Here is a 17,216-nt window from a genome sequence, read left to right on the forward strand (position 1 = left end):
ACCCCCTCGAAGAACCTCTCTAAAACTGACAAAAGACCCCTCGGGGGGTTTCTTGATGGGAAGGAACGACGAAGCAGGAACAGCAGGAATGTTGATTTTCGAATTTTGCTTTTCCTCTTTAGAATTCGGAACGGAGTTAATTAAATGCTTTCTTTATACAATCAATCTAAGTGTCATAATTAATTGTTTATTGTCAAATAATTATTAAACATTTCATTCATAACACAGAATAGTCGTGTCTAATCTATTAAAAACCTGCGAAGGTAATTTAAGAAAATACTTTTTAAAAATCGCGTCTCCAACAGCGGTGGCGCCACATAGTGCAAAATGGTTCAAATTTCTAGCCAATTAGTACCGTGCTGTGTCCGCTAGATAGCGCCAACAACGACTTCCTTAGTACCGCGAAGAATCCACCCGAAAATCGCTAATAACTTATTAATTACTACTCGAATCTGGTTCAAACTGCTAGTGAATATTCCTAAGAGTCTGCCACAGTTTCCTCAATCACAAATGTTCACAAATTATGCCTATTAATCGAGGAACTTAATGGTTTACTGGGCACCTGTAAAAAAATTCTTGGTTACATTGTGACATCGTCCAGAATAATAATTAATAAATAATTAACGGGGCGAAGAATCCTGCCAAAAATGGCATAGGAAAGTAGGGAAATGTTCATTCTATGATTCTAAGTTACAAATGTTCATAAATGATTCCTGCTAGTCGTGTTATTAATGAATTCGCTGTTGTATTCCCAATCGCACTGTCGCTTTTAGTTCATAGCTTCCACCGCTAGATGGCGCCACGTAAATTGCTGTCATGGCGACCTCCTCGGTCCTGATGCTTCGCGCGTACGCACCAGGGACTGATGAGATGCTTTTTCGAAGGAGGTGGCACGAGAGAGACAATCCTGTTCTTGTCGCACAGTATCGCTATCCTTGTCTTACACATTACGGGGATAGGGAAATCGCTCAAAATTGCCCTGTAGAAATCGACACAGCTGGAACGGCCGTAGTCACGGCTGCGTGAGTCTGCCCCTGATGCTATGCAACCAGCTTGACGCATTTGCAACTCCCTTAGATTGTTAATATTGTGACAATGTTTATTAATGTGTATTAATATCTACCGATATTTATTGATATTAACAATATTTAGTAAAAATTATTAATATTGCCTGGCTACTGATAATTTTATATGTGTAATTAAGTATTTATAATATTAATTATATATAACATCAATATGTTACAATATTAATTGTGCACCATATAAATGTATTATGGTAATATTAATTATATATAATATTTATATGTTGTGATAATATATGCATGATCATTGCAAATGTTTAGATTAAATTATAATGTTCAAATCCTAAGTTCAATATTCATTTTACCAAATACAATAGAAATGTACGTATGTTACGAAAACTTAAAGACAAAGACCCTGTGATTTCCTCATGATGATTTCATATGAAATATTTCTCAGCGAATCATCAATTAACAATATTAATTGCTTTGTTCCTCATGATTCGAATGAACATGCAAAATAGTGAGGGAAAATAAAGGAAACATACGAAGTATCGATTATTGCACAATATATTTTGTATCATCGACTCAAGATAAATACATACAAACGTTACATGTTTTATACATTTTTATCTAAGCCAATATATAATATTTAACACTATGAAAATATACTTTTAATTATTAGAAATCCGATTTATACAATATTACATTAATAAATACCATTTAAAAATCATTAAATAAAATTAATAAAATTTGTTAATTAAAAAGCATTGAAAACTCATTAAATAAAATTAATAAAATTTCTTATATTTCTTAACTTAAAACAAATTTCTTTATAAAATAAATCATAATATTTATTAAGATTTCAATCGGCGATCAGCTTCTTCACCGATTTCTCAGTATCATCATTTACACTTTTCCACTAATTATAAAAAAAGTCATCAGGAATAAATCATTTTAACCTATCTAGTAATTCTAGTGTTAACAAACCAGTATCAGTAATGAATTATACAAATAATTCGATTCCTATTAACAAGCCTAAAATCTAAAATATCGGTAACCAGCGTGATAGTCTGTTGCGCCGTATAAACGCAACCAGTCCGACTATCTACAGTTGTCCAGGCGCCCCTTAGTGCACGCAACCCTGCGTACACGGCCGTAAAACCGATTCACATAAGTAAAACCGCAAAACGAACATCGACATCCGCGATGAAACATTGTAACTTTTTTTTTGTACGTTAACAGAAAAAAACAATCGTACACCACGATCGTGCACGGCGAACCATGAAATTAGGTCAACATGCGAGAAAACCGAGTTACTAAAAAAACGGTGAAAAAATGACGTCACCGAAACTACTCCTGACAGCTGCCTACTCGCACGCCACTGTGGTATACAAAGCGAATATCGCACTCTTGGACGACAGATCGCGACAATAATTCCCCCCAGGGTGGTGCATTAAGAGGGCCGAGGAAACAGCTGTTCTGCTGGATGGTTGCTTTGACAGGGAGGTCAAAGGATAAGCGAATGTTTTATTTACACTTCACGCTCTTAAATGATATCGCGAATATTCCGTGGCGAAAATGAGAATGTCGCAGTCAAGAGAAAACGGCAGATCGACACGCTGAAAATCTTCAACGACAAGTAAGAGAATCCGGAATCCCATGTAACCTCTCTCTCGTTTTAACCTTACTTTCCCCCATGATAATTCTCTGCCCTTTTTTTCCGCCTCGCGTTTTAACGCGAGCCTCGAGTTAGATTTCTTAAGGCGAAGATCCACGGTGGTCGTGATTTCACTATAAAATGCGAGAGCGTGAGTTTCTTTGCTTAGGAATTCGCTAATGCGAACAATGGATCGGAAACGAATGAATTGGCGCTTAACTTTTTATTCGCGTTGCGAAACTTTATTCTCCGAGAATCAATGATATCATTGTCTTGGGAACACGCCCTGCTTGTTTAAATACTTTCCTGGAATTAATTTCTCGGTTTGAACTGGGTAATAGAACTTTGTCATACGTGTGTTTGTTCAGATGGTTTTTTTATATTGTTCAAATGTTTTACATAGGATATCGTTCTCTTCTTTTGATAATTTTGCTATGAGAAAGATTGCTGTGTTTTATTTGGAAATCATTCGATTGGCTGTGCATGATTTGTTACGTTTCAGTGTGGTAGAATTAAGGGAAGATGTGGAATATCAGGTACAATTCAACGCTGGTGAAAGGAGAATGGCTATTATGGTCTCTTTGTCACCGGAGTTTCCGTTGGAAAAGCCAGTGCTGAGGGTGTCTCCACCTGTGAATCATCCTTGGTGTAACGAGTACAGTGAAATCACGAGTGCACCGGGATTACTTAATGTAAGACTTTCTTCTAATCGATGTTTTTACCGATCAGTATAGCGTAGACTATTATTCTTGTGTATCAGTTTACAGTACATAGTGATCTTGGTCGAGTTGTTCAAGCTATTATCAGGGAGTTCAGTAAAAATCCTCCCCAGTTGTTGGAAGATGCCTCTCCAGGATCCATTAAGTCACATAGAGGTAAATTTTAGCTAGCATAACATTCTTGTGTTTAAAATAGTCGACTTGCACAATATCCACCAGTGATAATACAATTATAGATCTACAAGGAAGGAATTCTCCATCGTATTCCATGCAACACTACTCAGAAATCCCGCAGACATCGTTCAATTCTTACCACACCATGCAGTACCCACAATATTCTTCAGCCAGCGGGAGCTCTTGCATTCTCAGTTACAATCAAACCAACTCGGGTACCCAGTATTCCACGGACAGTTGCACAAAGTTTGGCTCTCCGTCGCAGCATTCGACGTACAACCTTTCCAGTTCAAGAAACAGATCACTCCACACAGCAGACCTTACTAGATACAATTCAAATCAGCAAGGGGGGTACTTGAATTCTCATTACGCGAACGCGAATTATCATCAGCAATCGTTGCCGAACCAGTTGCAGCCTAAAACTCCGCAGAGTGTCGCGTTCCCAGAATTGAACAATTTGAGCAATGAGGAATTGAAACAGCTTAGCGAAGACGAGGACAGATTGGACGAATTCTTGGATAAACATTCCGAGCTAAAGGATATTCATGCGTCCATCGACGATGCGATTGATTGGGTCCAAAAAACTGCCGGCAAGTTATTTTTAATTAGCCCGATAGTCTAGTCAGCGAAGCTTCTCTAATTAACAGCTTGTAATTTTCATTCAGCCGACGTGTAAAATATTTTGTATGTTACAAACTGTTACTCGTTGGCTTTTAAAATCTAGCAGTAAACAATAATGTGCTTATGTTATGTGCAATTATACTAGCTTTTATTCCATTAACCCTTTGCACTTGAAGTATTTCATTATACACAGTTCAATATTAAATACCATATTTTATTCTTTGCATCAAATCAAGTGGTAACTAAGAGTCACCTCTCGAGTGCAAAGGGTTAAATTATTTATTATTGTTACCCCCTTGACGTATTATTTACTTTCTCTACTAAGCTCATATAACATTTTACTATCAACTACTTGAAAGAAATGCAACAAAATTCTTTATTCTACTAAGTGGAAATTTCATTTGGATATAATACGTTGATAATAGCAAACAGTCTTTCTTTGATCTATGGGTAATAAACTGATTTTTGTTCAATTAATCTACAAATCTTCACTCGTCATTGTATGACAAGGGGTTAATACAAAATAATACAATGAAAGCTAGTAATAAACACATAAATATACTAAAGTCCATGAACATATTAGTGCAAACGTTGATCACTTTCATTCCGTTTCCAGAGGTCAACGTTGCCAAAGAACCCGAGCTTAGAGAATTGCAGTCTGACGTAGCAAACAAAGTGCAGACGGTCGCTGCGCTGAAGGCCAGATACGATCAACTGATACAACGATACAATAAACTGTCCGAGGTGTTCGCCCCGGACCACATAAAGGAATGCCTGAGGAAAGCAGCAGACGAGAGCCACGAGGAGAGCGAGCGGATCGCCGAGGATTTCCTCAACAGGAAGATAGACGTGGAACGTTTCCTGAGCACGTACATTGAATGCCGGAAGCTGGGTCAAGCGAGGCGAACCAAGGAGGAGAAGCTGGCTCATCAGCTGAACGAATTAAAACGGGCCGGCTATTAAAACTGTAGCCGCGCCGCGTCTAACCGCAGTCTTTGTTTTTCTATCGAGTCCAACAGAAACCGTTGTAAATAACGCCTAGTTAAATTAAAGAAACGAAACCGTGAATTCGAATGGCGATTCGTATTTACTGAAGAAAAGAAAAAAACAGAAAGAAAGAAAGGAAAGAAAGACGAACAAAACAAAAAATGGTATTCTATTATAACGGTAAAGGCACTCGCTGGCAGAGAACACTTTTACAAATGTATCATCACTACGTTACATCACCGCTTGTTACGTACTACTCGTGTGCCGCGTCGAAATTAGTTCGACTGTGTTCATGATGCATTCCGAACGGGACGATTGAGAATTGGAATCGCAGCAAGGACCCCGAGGAGGATTCCTGTGTATGCGAGGACACACCGAAGAGAAGGGGAAGAATAAGCGTTGGCTGGTGCCCGATGGAACCTAAGCGTGCACGCAACGATCATTTCAAAATGTACTTATCCTTCCGTACAGAGAAAGTGTTTGTTGAATGAGATTCCAACGGTCTCGCAGAGCATTTTCTTTTTTACCGTGTAAATCGAGAAGTGCGCGAGAACAACGGACACTAATTAAGATGGGGGGGGGGGGGGGGGAAGAGAGAAGAAAATAATAAATATAATATGGTATCGTTTTTCGAAGATTTTGCTATTTCGGTGATGATGTTATATCTAATTACTTATCCTAAGGATGTTCCTAATACAACGTAACGTTAACTCGAAAGTGTATAGAAGCGTGTAAAGTCTGAGGAACGTGAAGACGCTTTCGTTGTTTTTTCTAAACAAAAGTCACAGTGTACGTGTTGTAATCCTCTCGCTAGTTGGATCGTTTAACCGAGAAAAATGAAACGCGACGTTCCGCGTTGCGAGTACGACGATAATTTGTGTGTAGACATTGTAAGTTGTAAATAATTTAAAAGGAAAAAAAAACAGAAGAAAAGTACCGCATTTTTAATAAAAGGGAAAAGGAAGTATAAAACTTGACGGGTGTTTGCATATGTGATTCCAGTGATGATCATCAATGGATGGCGTAGAAATGCAACCTATGTTTTGTTCTTTTATTTCCGTACAAACGTTCATGATCGCTAATCCCTCTGCGCAGCTATTCTCGTATTAAAAAAATAACATCAAGAAGTGAAATAGGTTCCTCTTCTTTAATCATGCCATGTCGTCCGCTTTGACATTGCTTCCAACTAACATTACTGTCCAATGGATGAACATGTACGCACAGCTCGAATGATTCTTGTGCCTCGTACTGTTCCAAGACGCGTCGAACGACAAGAATGGTTTGAGACACGTCCGGACGATATCTATACTTTGCTTTCGTTTCTAGCGATCAGACGACGGAAGTTTATGCATTTGCTCTGATATGCAGTAAAACAAAGCTTTTGCAATAATATAATGATCTGGCAGTAAAATCAAGGTATCAATAAAGCGTAGTATGTATTTACAATTAGGAGATGATTTGATGTCTGTCGGAACAGCAGAAGCAAGAGGTGTCTTCAATTTACATATTCCCATTTTTATAGGTCACGTGTAACCATATCAGCAAACAGCAAATGATTAAAAATATAAAAAATTAAGAAATACAATCAATAGAAAATTGCTGACAAAAATGAGAATCGATTAATCAGCTGAAGTCCTCTGCCTAGTCATCAAGTGATCCAGCAGTACATACGTACAGATACATGTTAAAATGATTATGGTTAAAACGCTGATACATAAAATAAATGCTCATGGAATTCTCTTTTTCTGGATTTGCATAAATGTCCGCAGTCTGCTAACGATAAACACAATCTTTTTCGTTTCCATTATTTAGACTGTCCTATGGTTCATTCGGTTAATCAAGGATCAACGAACGAGATCATGATGTATCGGGTACCATTAGTGACTCTGAGTCCTTCGTGGTAATGAGTCAATCTTCCAGGATGCAGCAGCATCCAGCCTGGCTTGGTGTCCGTCACAGAACAGTTGTACCGAATGAATCTGCAACCTCCACCCTCGTAGTCCACTCCTTGCTTGTTCAGGGCGATGTTTATGGTGTAGGTAGAACTGTCATGGTGCGGCTTCAATGATGGTTGCTCGTCTGGCCGGTATCTCACGACGAAATTCATGAGTGCACGAGGTGGCTGTTAACATACAATTATAATTAATCGTCGAACAGAGCTAGCTTTCGCATAAGACTTTAATTATTCTTTTAACCCCTTGAACTGAAATGATACTTTAATTTTCTTTAACGGGTTGCGACAAAGGGAACTGATTCAAAATAAATCAGACAAGAGGTTAATGTAAGGAGTAAAAAATATTAAGAGACCAAACCACCTAGCGACGTCTAAAAATAAATTTTTCAATTTTCTGATTTTACTGCTGCGTTCTTTAATCACTGCACTTTAGTTAATGTTTGGATTCTGAAACATTCTTTTATTATATTTCATGTACCTGATACTTCAAGAGAATTAAACAAGAAAAATTGATTTTCTTATCTAAGTGGTCTTCTCCCTTAAAGCAGTGCATACAAAATTTATCATGCACAGCGTGATGAAATATTTACACGTCTTCTGTTTGCATATGCAACTATACGAGAAAGTACAGAAAGCCTATCACCAGGAAGCGGTGCGTCTAATTAAGAAGTGAGTGGGTGGGATGAAAATACAGGCTGTCGGACAAGATGTTGCCACACTTCATTATCTTGTAGAACGCTGAATTTTATTTTTATTTTTAACACGTTAAACGCCATGTCAGTCACTGAAATTCAGTACTTGATAACAATTGTAATGAATCTGTTGAATAATTGAATGAAACAATGAATAATTGTTCTTGCTTTTCAGTGCTACAAAAGAACAACTCAAAATTTTCGTAGCGCTTAACGTGTAAATCAAAGTGTGGTAACATTTTTTTACAACACCCTGTAGTGCTTCGACAATGTCATTCGGTGCCAGAGAATGTTGTGCAACCAACGGAGAGACCTATTCCCGAGATTCTTTTAAGGTCTTCGTTGAACTCTTACGCTCGTATAGTAGCCTATAAAAACATGCTCTTGCAAGGGGCTGACGTATTCGAAAAGGAAGTCTAGCCAAGATTCGTGAAGGCCGACTTGTTTCATGTGAACGTCTCGCGTCGGGACGGCTTCGTATCCACCGTCGATACGTGGGTCCTAGAAATAATCATGCGTTAGGCGAGAAACTGGTGTCTTACGTCGTGATAATATCCGGTGAACACGAATTCCTGCAGGGGCCTAACGTACTCCTTTAAGAAGTATAACCATTGGTGTTCATATTTTACTTGCTTCATATGAATATCACGAGTCGGCACGTTTTCATAACCTCCCGTTATTCTAGGATCCTGTTAAACAAACCGTTGTATCACTATACCATGCAACAACGAAATAACAACTTCCCCCCATTTCTAAACTTCAGAGATAGAACTTCGTTATTAAAAGTTGATGCCAATCTACTTAACATATTGGAAAATAAATAGAGCAGTAACACATTAAACTGCAGATATTTATGCAATTATGAATTATTATGGATTAACTTGCAACAATGCAACTTGAATAGAAATTTGTTTATATTGTCGAAGAGTAGATTTTCATTCAAAATGAACAAATGTTTCATAATTTTTGTTATACTGGGGCTTAGAAAATCCTGTGTGCTACAATTGCATAAAATGCAGTCTAATGATTATTTATCATACATTATTTGTTCCATCGGACCACTTTCCATATGCTTCCATGACTTGCACCAGTTCCTTGGTGAATCTTTCATTGACTATGGGGAACCAGTATACGTCTGGACAAGGCTGTAAAAAAATGTAAATTGAACGCAATTTAATTGCAATGAAATAGTGAAAAGATAACATTGAAGATGAATATAGACAGCTTGCCTGCATGGGAGTTTTATCAGGGTTAAAATTCTCCGCGTAACTTTCGTGTATGTATCTTTTCTCCCAGTCCACTTTGTTGTCTTGAATTTGATACAAGTCAGGATTGGTGAGAGAAATGTCATAATTGGTAGGATCAACAAGATGCCCAAAATCAATCCTGTTACTGACATACATGAAAATAGATCGGTCTCTATTGGATTCGGCGAAAGCCATCTCCGTATCCAAATCTCCCATCAAGTAAGATGGACGAGTCTCTTTTTTACTAATTAACGTGGCGTTAATCAAATAACAGCTGCTGACAAAAGGTACATTCCATAGTCCCCTAAAAACGTATACAAATTATCCTTAATAGCATGACAATTTTTAAGAAACTATTAACAAATTTAAAAGGATTTAAAGATATAATAAATAATTTTGCTTAAATATTGCATACGAGAATAAATAAAACATTTTTAATATTGCGTAACTAATGAGCACGAGCAGCTCCCTAATTTTTCTAGTGTTCATGTTCAATTTCAATTTCCGTTTTACTCATCGCAGTGGAGAGATATTGAAAAGAGAGATCATTCTTAATTCAATGAATGCCAGCACGTGGGTGTTATCACGCTTCAATATTCTCAGGAGCTCGAGGCCACTGGTAGAGACTGACTCACAACATCCATAGGGGATTGATACGGTTCTTTGTCAACCATGGGAGACAATGTTGTTTTTCAGAGGTCATCGCTTAAATATTTTGTAAGGCAATCGCTGTGAAGTCGTGATTGGTCAATGAACACACCAGCAATGGGTTATGTATAATTATCCAATTGAGATTCATAACTCTGTCACCAATGACAGCATGCCCATCGAGCACAGTCCATTCATATTTTAGGCTGTAGGGACAGAAGGAACCCAAAGCCACTGATCTTGTTTGCCCACTTGACGGAAGAAGTGTCTACAAACAGTTGGCCAAACCACGGTGTGCTACTCTTGTCGCAAACACTTGTTCTTTAGTGAAGTAACTTACGAAGTTCCTACATGTCCAGATTTAAACAAAACATCCATTGATTAGTGTATCGCAAGACATTATTTTCAAATCCTGAGTAGAATAGTTACAAGAGAAAGTTCGTCTGTGCATTAAATGCAATCTTTCACATAAAACAAATGACCAGATGCAAACTCATATGCCTATTCTTCATTGGTTTACTGATGAGCACAGATGCAGCGAAAGGTGGAGGAGGCAGAGGTAGCAGCAGAGGTCGCAGCGGAAGAGTGTACAAGTCTAGGATGCCAATTCTGATTCCTCATCGAAATCCAGCCAGTGCCAATTATTACGAGCACAAAGATGTGAGTCCATAACAATTAATATTATAGTGTAAACAACAGGAAACATTGAATTTCTGACTACCACAGGGAGCAAGAATAGTGAAAGCTTCTCATTTCGAGTTAGACTATATGCTAGGCAGGAAGATCACTTTTTTCTGCATGGCCACTGGATTCCCAAGACCTGAGATCACATGGCTGAAGGATGGAATTGAACTGTACCATCATAAATTCTTTCAGGTACTTTTTATCAATTGAAACTAACAAGTACAAACGATTAAGATTTAGAAACACACATTTACAGGTACACGAATGGCCTGTGGGCAATGATACTCTAAAATCAAAGATGGAAATTGATCCTGCTACGCAGCAAGATGCCGGGTATTATGAGTGTCAAGCTGACAATCAGTATGCTGTTGATCGACGCGGTTTCAGGACAGATTATGTCATGATAACTTATTAAAATGTTTGTGACTGTATGAGCAATGACACAATTATTTTCTATAAAACTAATTATCGATAACGAAATAGTTCTTTTAGTTTTAAACGACTTAATCTAAAAAAAGAATTACAACAACAACTTAATTTTCAACTCTACAGAAGAGTAACTGTTCATAAGGAAACAATAAAAGAGACTCGTAATAATTGTTTCAGAAGACCGATGAGTAATCCCTCCGAAGTTGTACCAACTAACCACTTGCTCAATTAAAACGTAACTGTAATTACTGTGAATCTGTGTAAGTAGAATATCTGAAACACTCGGTTGCTCTCCTTAACGCACACGTTCCATGATCATTAAGAATTTTCTGTACGTGACAGCACACTTGGAAATTTAGAGTTCCCCCAGCTCTCATTCATTAAATCACAATTGACTCTCATAAGGGTGGTATGTCTGGTCTGCGAGGCGTAAAACATTGAAAATGGCTCACTGTTATATATCTATCCAATAAACTCCCATTAAAAAAATTCTCCATGTAAACAGAGAATATATTTTAATATAAATCTTCTCAAAATCAAAAACTCAAATTAACTGTACACAAAGAAGAAAACTTTATATAGAACGTCTCTAAAATATCTGTAGACTCCAAAATATTGGAAATTAATTCGAATTGATGCGATTGTAAATTGACTCTATTTTCATCATTTTTCCAAATCATTTAAACGCATCCACGCTATTCAAATTAGACTGCGTGAAGTATCAATGTGAAATTGAAATTTACCGATGACCGACATGCAATAAGTGTCAAAAGAATAATCGGCTCACGTATACGCTACGCAAGTGCGGTTCACCAGTATTTGCCTATACGTTTGTAATAGATAGGAGAGGACACTAGGGGAGTAATGATTAGGTGGCTGTCAGTTACATCGGAGTTCCGTGTGATCATCGTACGTTGCCTGTGCTCGGTGAGTATCTCCCGCGTGGACAAAGGTTGCACTACATTCGAAACTCTGTTCAATAATTAAGTCTTTCAGTTTGGCTCTGTTTGATCTCAGAGTGCTCTAGTGAAGATCCTTCGTCACCTGACCTAACCACAGACTCTATTTGCTACCCCTGGTTAGTCATGCCACGCTCTATGGCCATGCTGTTGTTGTTGATCATTTTGTGTCTGAACAACCAAGAGACTCTTGGACGAAGAGGACGTACCAGAGGTAAAACTAGGTCGCGTCTCCAAATAGGACTGCCTATAACTGGGAAATACCGCGACCCAGAGAGCGACCAGTACTACAACAACAACAATGTAGGCAGATTCATTAGCGAAGTTGACTTTGTTTCAATCCTCAACTATTTTCTAAGAACAATGTTTGATTCAGGGTGCAAAGATACTGTTGGCGTCTCACTTTGATCTTGAGTATGTTCTGGGCCACAAGATTGCTTTCCTCTGTGTCGCACGTGGAAATCCACGTCCACACATTACATGGTTCAAGGATGGTGCTGAGATCTATAGCCATCTTTACCTGCATGTACGTACATACAGTCTCAATTGGAATGGTGAAGCATGGAACAGGGTGACTTAATGGATGTTCATTGTACAGGTACACGAATGGCAAGTTGGAAAGGATAAAGTGAAGTCAAAACTAGAGATTGATCCTGCTACTCAAATGGATGCTGGAGTATATGAGTGCTCAGCTGACAATATGTACAGCATTGATCGCAGATCTTTCAAGACTGACTTTTCTATCGCTTTCGATTAAGTTTATGCTCTTTCGAGTAGTTAGAGAGTAGTTAGATTATATTAATTAAGATTATAATAGAATTTGAGAAATGTATATGTAGGTTAGGCAATGAATACAGTTAATAATAATAAAAGAGAATTTCTTATATCAAACACTCACCTCCTCTCATTTTTCACAATTTCCATGTAATCAAAACTCCTGGCGTAAAATCCATCATCTCCAATTGCACCCCAGAAGTTACTCCACATTTTGTACGGTCTGACCAGCAATGGCGCAACGATTCCTCGTTGCTGCTCTACTAAAAGCTTTAATGTGAATTCATTGTCCAAATGAGAAACAGAATCAATGAAAAAATATCCAGAGCATTCCTTTAGCAAGCAATAGTCCCTATAGAACAACTGTTATTTTAAAGCAATAAAAATAATATTAAGTGTTCTAATTGGAATTAATCATTTCATACGTACATGGCCAGGTTTCTTGCATCAACTTCATTGATATCATCACTGAAGAGAATTTGTTTGCTGCTCTTGTATTCTTTCGCGTATTCGTCCATGAATGTGTCCACAGTGTGCTGATGATACTCCACATTGTTATGAAGAAACAGATGAAGCTTTGATTTTGGGTAAGCTTGATTGTACACCGCTTTCAGGAATTCCTCCAAGAAGGGAGTAGGCTTTTCAATGAATATAGCGATTAATACAGTTGGATACGTTTCTGGCAATGTTTTATCTAGTTCCGTTGTTCCTTCCCAGCACATCACACATCCTCCTTCGGAATTCCAAGCCTGGGCTAAGTAATTTCCCAACGAATTTAAAGATAATTTACTGCGACCATTTCCATGGAGTACCAATGGTTTCGTTTTGTAAACAGTGTTTATGAGAGAAGCTTTTCCTCCTTCGAATTTCAATTCCACGTCAGCTGTTCATAAAAATCTCATTAGTATTGTATTCTCACTGAAAATAGCAGACTCATGCGCATACATACCAACAGCTCCATAGAGATTCTGAAATATTTCGGACTTATGATCTAACTTAATTTCATGTTCTTCTCGTAATTTCTCATTCAGATACGCTTTAGTGTAAAAAAGCTGGTCGTCGTCTCTACTCTTTATAGGATGATAAGTTGTTATTGCATAAATATCTGAAGCATAGCCTATGAAACCTCCTGAATTTAAGAAACGTTTCCCCTGCGCAACAGGAGGATATTTGGTGACTAATGATTTGTCTGGCCAACATGACCCTTCCGCGGCGAATAAAATTCTAGCGTTCATACTCTTGAATTTACTGACAATTTCCTCCAAGCCACTTAAAAATATCACATCATAACTGAAAGATAAATATAAGTACCAATTAATGATCTATCAATCGTACGTGTTGCATTCAAAGATTTTTAAATATAAACCTGTCTGTAAATATCACAATCTTCTCCTTATCATTTTGGTACTTTTGCAGCGCTTCCTTCAAATAATTGACTTTGAATCCTCCTCCAGGACTGGTCTTTACGTTACCACCATCCCAAGGCTTTCCCAGTGCAAGCACATTCAAGTTACTGCGGAATCCATATACATCAACTGACCAAAGATATCTCTTATATCCATCAGTCTCATTAGTGGCAACAGTGAACACAAGTACATCTGAAATGCATACAATTTAAAATAATTTTATTCAGAAATACACATTGTAAAGCCTTCAATAATTAACAGTGCATAAAGACACGAAACAGGAAATTTAATAACACAGATCACCTGTATACGAATACATTAGAAAATCTATAATTTAATTCAGATCATTAAATCAACTTAAGCTTAGCATTACTAGTTTCAAATTGAATAAAACTTCATCAATGTAAAGAGTAATTGTTCAATAAAAAACAATTAATTACTGAACATTTGAATTGTAACAGTACCAAAATAGTATTTAGAAGTATATTTTATCTTAAGTTCAAAATAAAATAAAATATATTTCTAAATGATAAATTTAAAATAAAATAAAGATAAAATATACTTCTAAATACTATTTTGGTACTGTTAGAATTCAAATTGTTAAGTTTAAAATAAAATAAAATATATTTCTAAATGGTAAATTGAAAATAAAATAAACATACAGAAATACAAGTTTCAAAACCTATCCACGCGTACCGTGCCGAACATATATTTTTTCCCAGAACGCCACAGTATACATAAAAGTTCGTCTATTTCTGGAGTAATAACATCAGCACATGGGCTCGCCCATGGTTCTCATAGCTTTGCTTTTTCGTCATGACATCACGATTCGAACGTAACATAACGAGCGTTACTCGCTGAGAATCATATTACTTCTCAACCGAATCATTATACAGAAATAAGCGTTATAAGAGTTACCTCATCGTCCTCAATCGAAAATTCTTTTTTCACCGGAACACCAAGTATACGCAACTCGTTGTGCAACGTGAAACTATGAAAATGAACAATTTGCATGATCGTGTAGGCGCGCGCTCGCAAATGCTCATTTAATCGTCGTGTCTTTGTAACGCAAAAATTTCGGTTCCGTTGCCATAAATACATAAAAATGGTTATTCAGATTCGCGTTGATCCGACGAGCCGACGGAACCATCCTCGTAATCACGTACGCCGTGTAACCGGAAACGGAGAGATAACTCGACCGCACTTGATCTAGTTGTCTACCAACTCGCACGAGATGCAAGAGACGAATTAACGTTTTTATCTCTAACTGTAAAGCATTTACATGCAATTAAATCCACGGGGCCACGAAGAAATAACTGCATCGGAGACGCGAACGAAAAAGAGCAAGGCCATTAAACGAATCATCGATGTGCATCAAGATTCAAAAACATTCCGTCGCGCCCTGTCTATCCCATTATTCAATATCATTATCCCAATTCATTTCCTGTTCCCTATCGAACGATTGATCTGTAAAAAAATCGATTCAATCGAAGCCAAAATTCAAACGGGAATATAATATACAATTCAAAGTTGATTAACGAACAACGAACGATATAGTCGTTAATATTTCATCATGGACAATACCGTCATCTCGCGCGTATAAAGAGGTCAACTATCCTCAACTCAGTCCTCCGATAAACGAGATAAAACTTCCAGAAACGCAACGCGACTTCATTGAACAGCAGAATTTTTTTTAATATTATAATGTCCCGTCAGTGACTCGAGTCTCGTGGAACAAACGATATCCGCTCGTCTTCCTGAGTCAACTTTCTCCACTGGTCAACCAAAAAAAAAATTAAATAACGTTTAAAGAAGGAACATCCGAAGATTCATGAAAATGTGGAAAATATTTTAAGTGATATATTTGGAGAGCCCTATGAGTATCGGTCGACGAAAGAAGTCAAAAATCGGAAAAATAATTTCTTAAAAAGAAAAGAACATCCGAAGATTCATGAAAATTCAGAAAATGTTTTAAGTGATATTGGAGAGTCGTACGAGTCGCCGGAAGGAGCGAGAAAGTGAAAAAATAATTTCGGTACCAAGCAAGCTTGCCCCGGGCAAATGACCGGCAAAGGGTATCAGTGGAAAGCTCTCGAAAGAGATCTCGACGGTTCGGATGACGGCAGACGAAACTTTTCATTCATGTTTTCGCGAATGATTCGGTTCTCGTTGATCGGCCACGGTAAACAACGGACTGGCATAGCCCTACCTCTCGGGTTGTACGATTGAAACCATTTACCGTCTATGCTCGTCGATGGCGGTGTCTCGGTGACCACGTGGTACACGAGGAACAAGCTCCAGAGGAGGCAGCTTCCGACGTTCTTTGCACGCATTTTGTTAACGAGAAAAAGAGGCTGGCGCGTGCTACGTGAGTGCGCGCCGACAACGCGCAGTTACAACTAAGATCAGCCTCGAACAGCGGCAAGCAAGTTCGTCGCTACTCCCACGCTTTTTCGACGAAAGTTACTATCTTCGGTGTGCACGTTCGCCGACCGCCTCCTTACTGCGTCGGGGCCACGGCAACACCACTCTCGCAAGCATGCTTTGTAGCTGGACACGACTGTTTGGATGCTGGAAGCACGTCGGAACCGCGTTTTCATTGATTAAACGAGTGACACCCGTGATTCGCGATCTCTGATTGTACCGTGCACGTATAGCGAGTTAGGAGATGTACATTTAAAATGTCGATTCTTTTATGAGCTTGTTCGATGATGTTGAACTGATATTTAACGGTTTAATTATATATAGGATATTTAATTTGATTGCTGTTTATTGAGGTTTATTGTTTTGAAAAGGGAATTAAAATTTACCGACGGAGTAATTTACTCAGTGAGTTTTTTACTTGGTTACCGACGGAGTAAGATTTTTTGTTAGAGGTTACGATGACTTGATTAGGTTTATGTAGTTATATTTTAATAGTTTGTATTTTAATTATTATGTGGATTAATGTAGCGGATTAATTATTGGCGCGATTTTTTGGAAATGAAAGATATATGTTATGTATTGGTGTTAGTGGAAACGAATATTTAAGATACACTGAGATGCAATCTTTTAAGAAGCTGAGAATATGTAGCAGTTTCGTAATTTCTGTATTGTTAGGTGTATATAAAAATCGAGATATACCTGGAGTATTTAGGCTGAATAAATAGAATTATTTTGCGTAATAACTGTGGAACACACTCGGGCACAGACGTCACGTGTAATGAAAATTTTAGGTCCACGGTTCTGAAATACCGACGCTGT

General features: G+C 37.8%; 3 protein-coding genes across 8 annotated transcripts; 2 read left to right on the forward strand and 1 right to left on the reverse strand.

The window, feature by feature from the left end:
- The first annotated feature begins 2,155 nt into the window (after window positions 1–2,155).
- Vsp37A (Vacuolar protein sorting 37A) lies at window positions 2,156–5,765 on the forward strand. The gene is made up of 5 exons (XM_031973036.2): window positions 2,156–2,661; window positions 3,182–3,371; window positions 3,440–3,554; window positions 3,635–4,162; window positions 4,810–5,765. Exons 1-5 carry the CDS (start codon window positions 2,573–2,575, stop codon window positions 5,154–5,156), a joined length of 1,269 nt encoding a protein of 422 aa, XP_031828896.1. The 5' UTR covers window positions 2,156–2,572; the 3' UTR covers window positions 5,157–5,765.
- Window positions 5,766–5,801: 36 nt separating this feature from the next.
- Window positions 5,802–17,212, reverse strand: Plod (procollagen lysyl hydroxylase). Of its 3 annotated transcripts, none has more exons than XM_076374244.1 (10): window positions 17,097–17,212; window positions 16,213–16,544; window positions 13,934–14,165; window positions 13,517–13,857; window positions 12,997–13,450; window positions 12,692–12,919; window positions 9,056–9,377; window positions 8,867–8,971; window positions 8,181–8,327; window positions 5,802–7,302 (listed from the first exon to the last, which is right to left on the reverse strand). In XM_076374244.1, exons 2-10 carry the CDS (start codon window positions 16,304–16,306, stop codon window positions 7,018–7,020), a joined length of 2,208 nt encoding a protein of 735 aa, XP_076230359.1. In that variant the 5' UTR covers window positions 16,307–16,544; window positions 17,097–17,212; the 3' UTR covers window positions 5,802–7,017. The 3 variants fall into 3 exon arrangements, with proteins under 3 accessions (XP_076230359.1, XP_031829351.1, XP_031829360.1); XM_031973491.2 differs by lacking the exon at window positions 8,181–8,327 and adding an exon at window positions 8,369–8,515 and having other exon boundaries at window positions 6,110–7,302; XM_031973500.2 differs by lacking the exons at window positions 8,181–8,327; window positions 16,213–16,544 and adding an exon at window positions 8,369–8,515 and having other exon boundaries at window positions 6,110–7,302; window positions 17,097–17,205.
- LOC116425579 (immunoglobulin domain-containing protein oig-4) lies at window positions 9,757–12,680 on the forward strand. Of its 4 annotated transcripts, XM_031973540.2 has the most exons (5): window positions 9,757–10,381; window positions 10,448–10,598; window positions 11,915–12,096; window positions 12,170–12,319; window positions 12,392–12,680. In XM_031973540.2, the coding sequence occupies exons 1-5, from the start codon at window positions 10,199–10,201 to the stop codon at window positions 12,548–12,550; spliced, it is 825 nt and encodes a 274-aa protein (XP_031829400.1). In that variant the 5' UTR covers window positions 9,757–10,198; the 3' UTR covers window positions 12,551–12,680. The 4 variants fall into 4 exon arrangements, with proteins under 4 accessions (XP_031829400.1, XP_031829392.1, XP_031829382.1 ...); XM_031973532.2 differs by lacking the exons at window positions 9,757–10,381; window positions 10,448–10,598 and adding an exon at window positions 11,220–11,761 and having other exon boundaries at window positions 11,823–12,096; window positions 12,392–12,677; XM_031973522.2 differs by lacking the exons at window positions 9,757–10,381; window positions 10,448–10,598 and adding an exon at window positions 11,222–11,761 and having other exon boundaries at window positions 11,852–12,096; window positions 12,392–12,676.
- Window positions 17,213–17,216: the final 4 nt, after the last annotated feature.

This window comes from Nomia melanderi, chromosome 2 (assembly GCF_051020985.1).
Source record: "Nomia melanderi isolate GNS246 chromosome 2, iyNomMela1, whole genome shotgun sequence".
In the NCBI taxonomy this organism is placed as follows: domain Eukaryota; kingdom Metazoa; phylum Arthropoda; class Insecta; order Hymenoptera; family Halictidae; genus Nomia; species Nomia melanderi.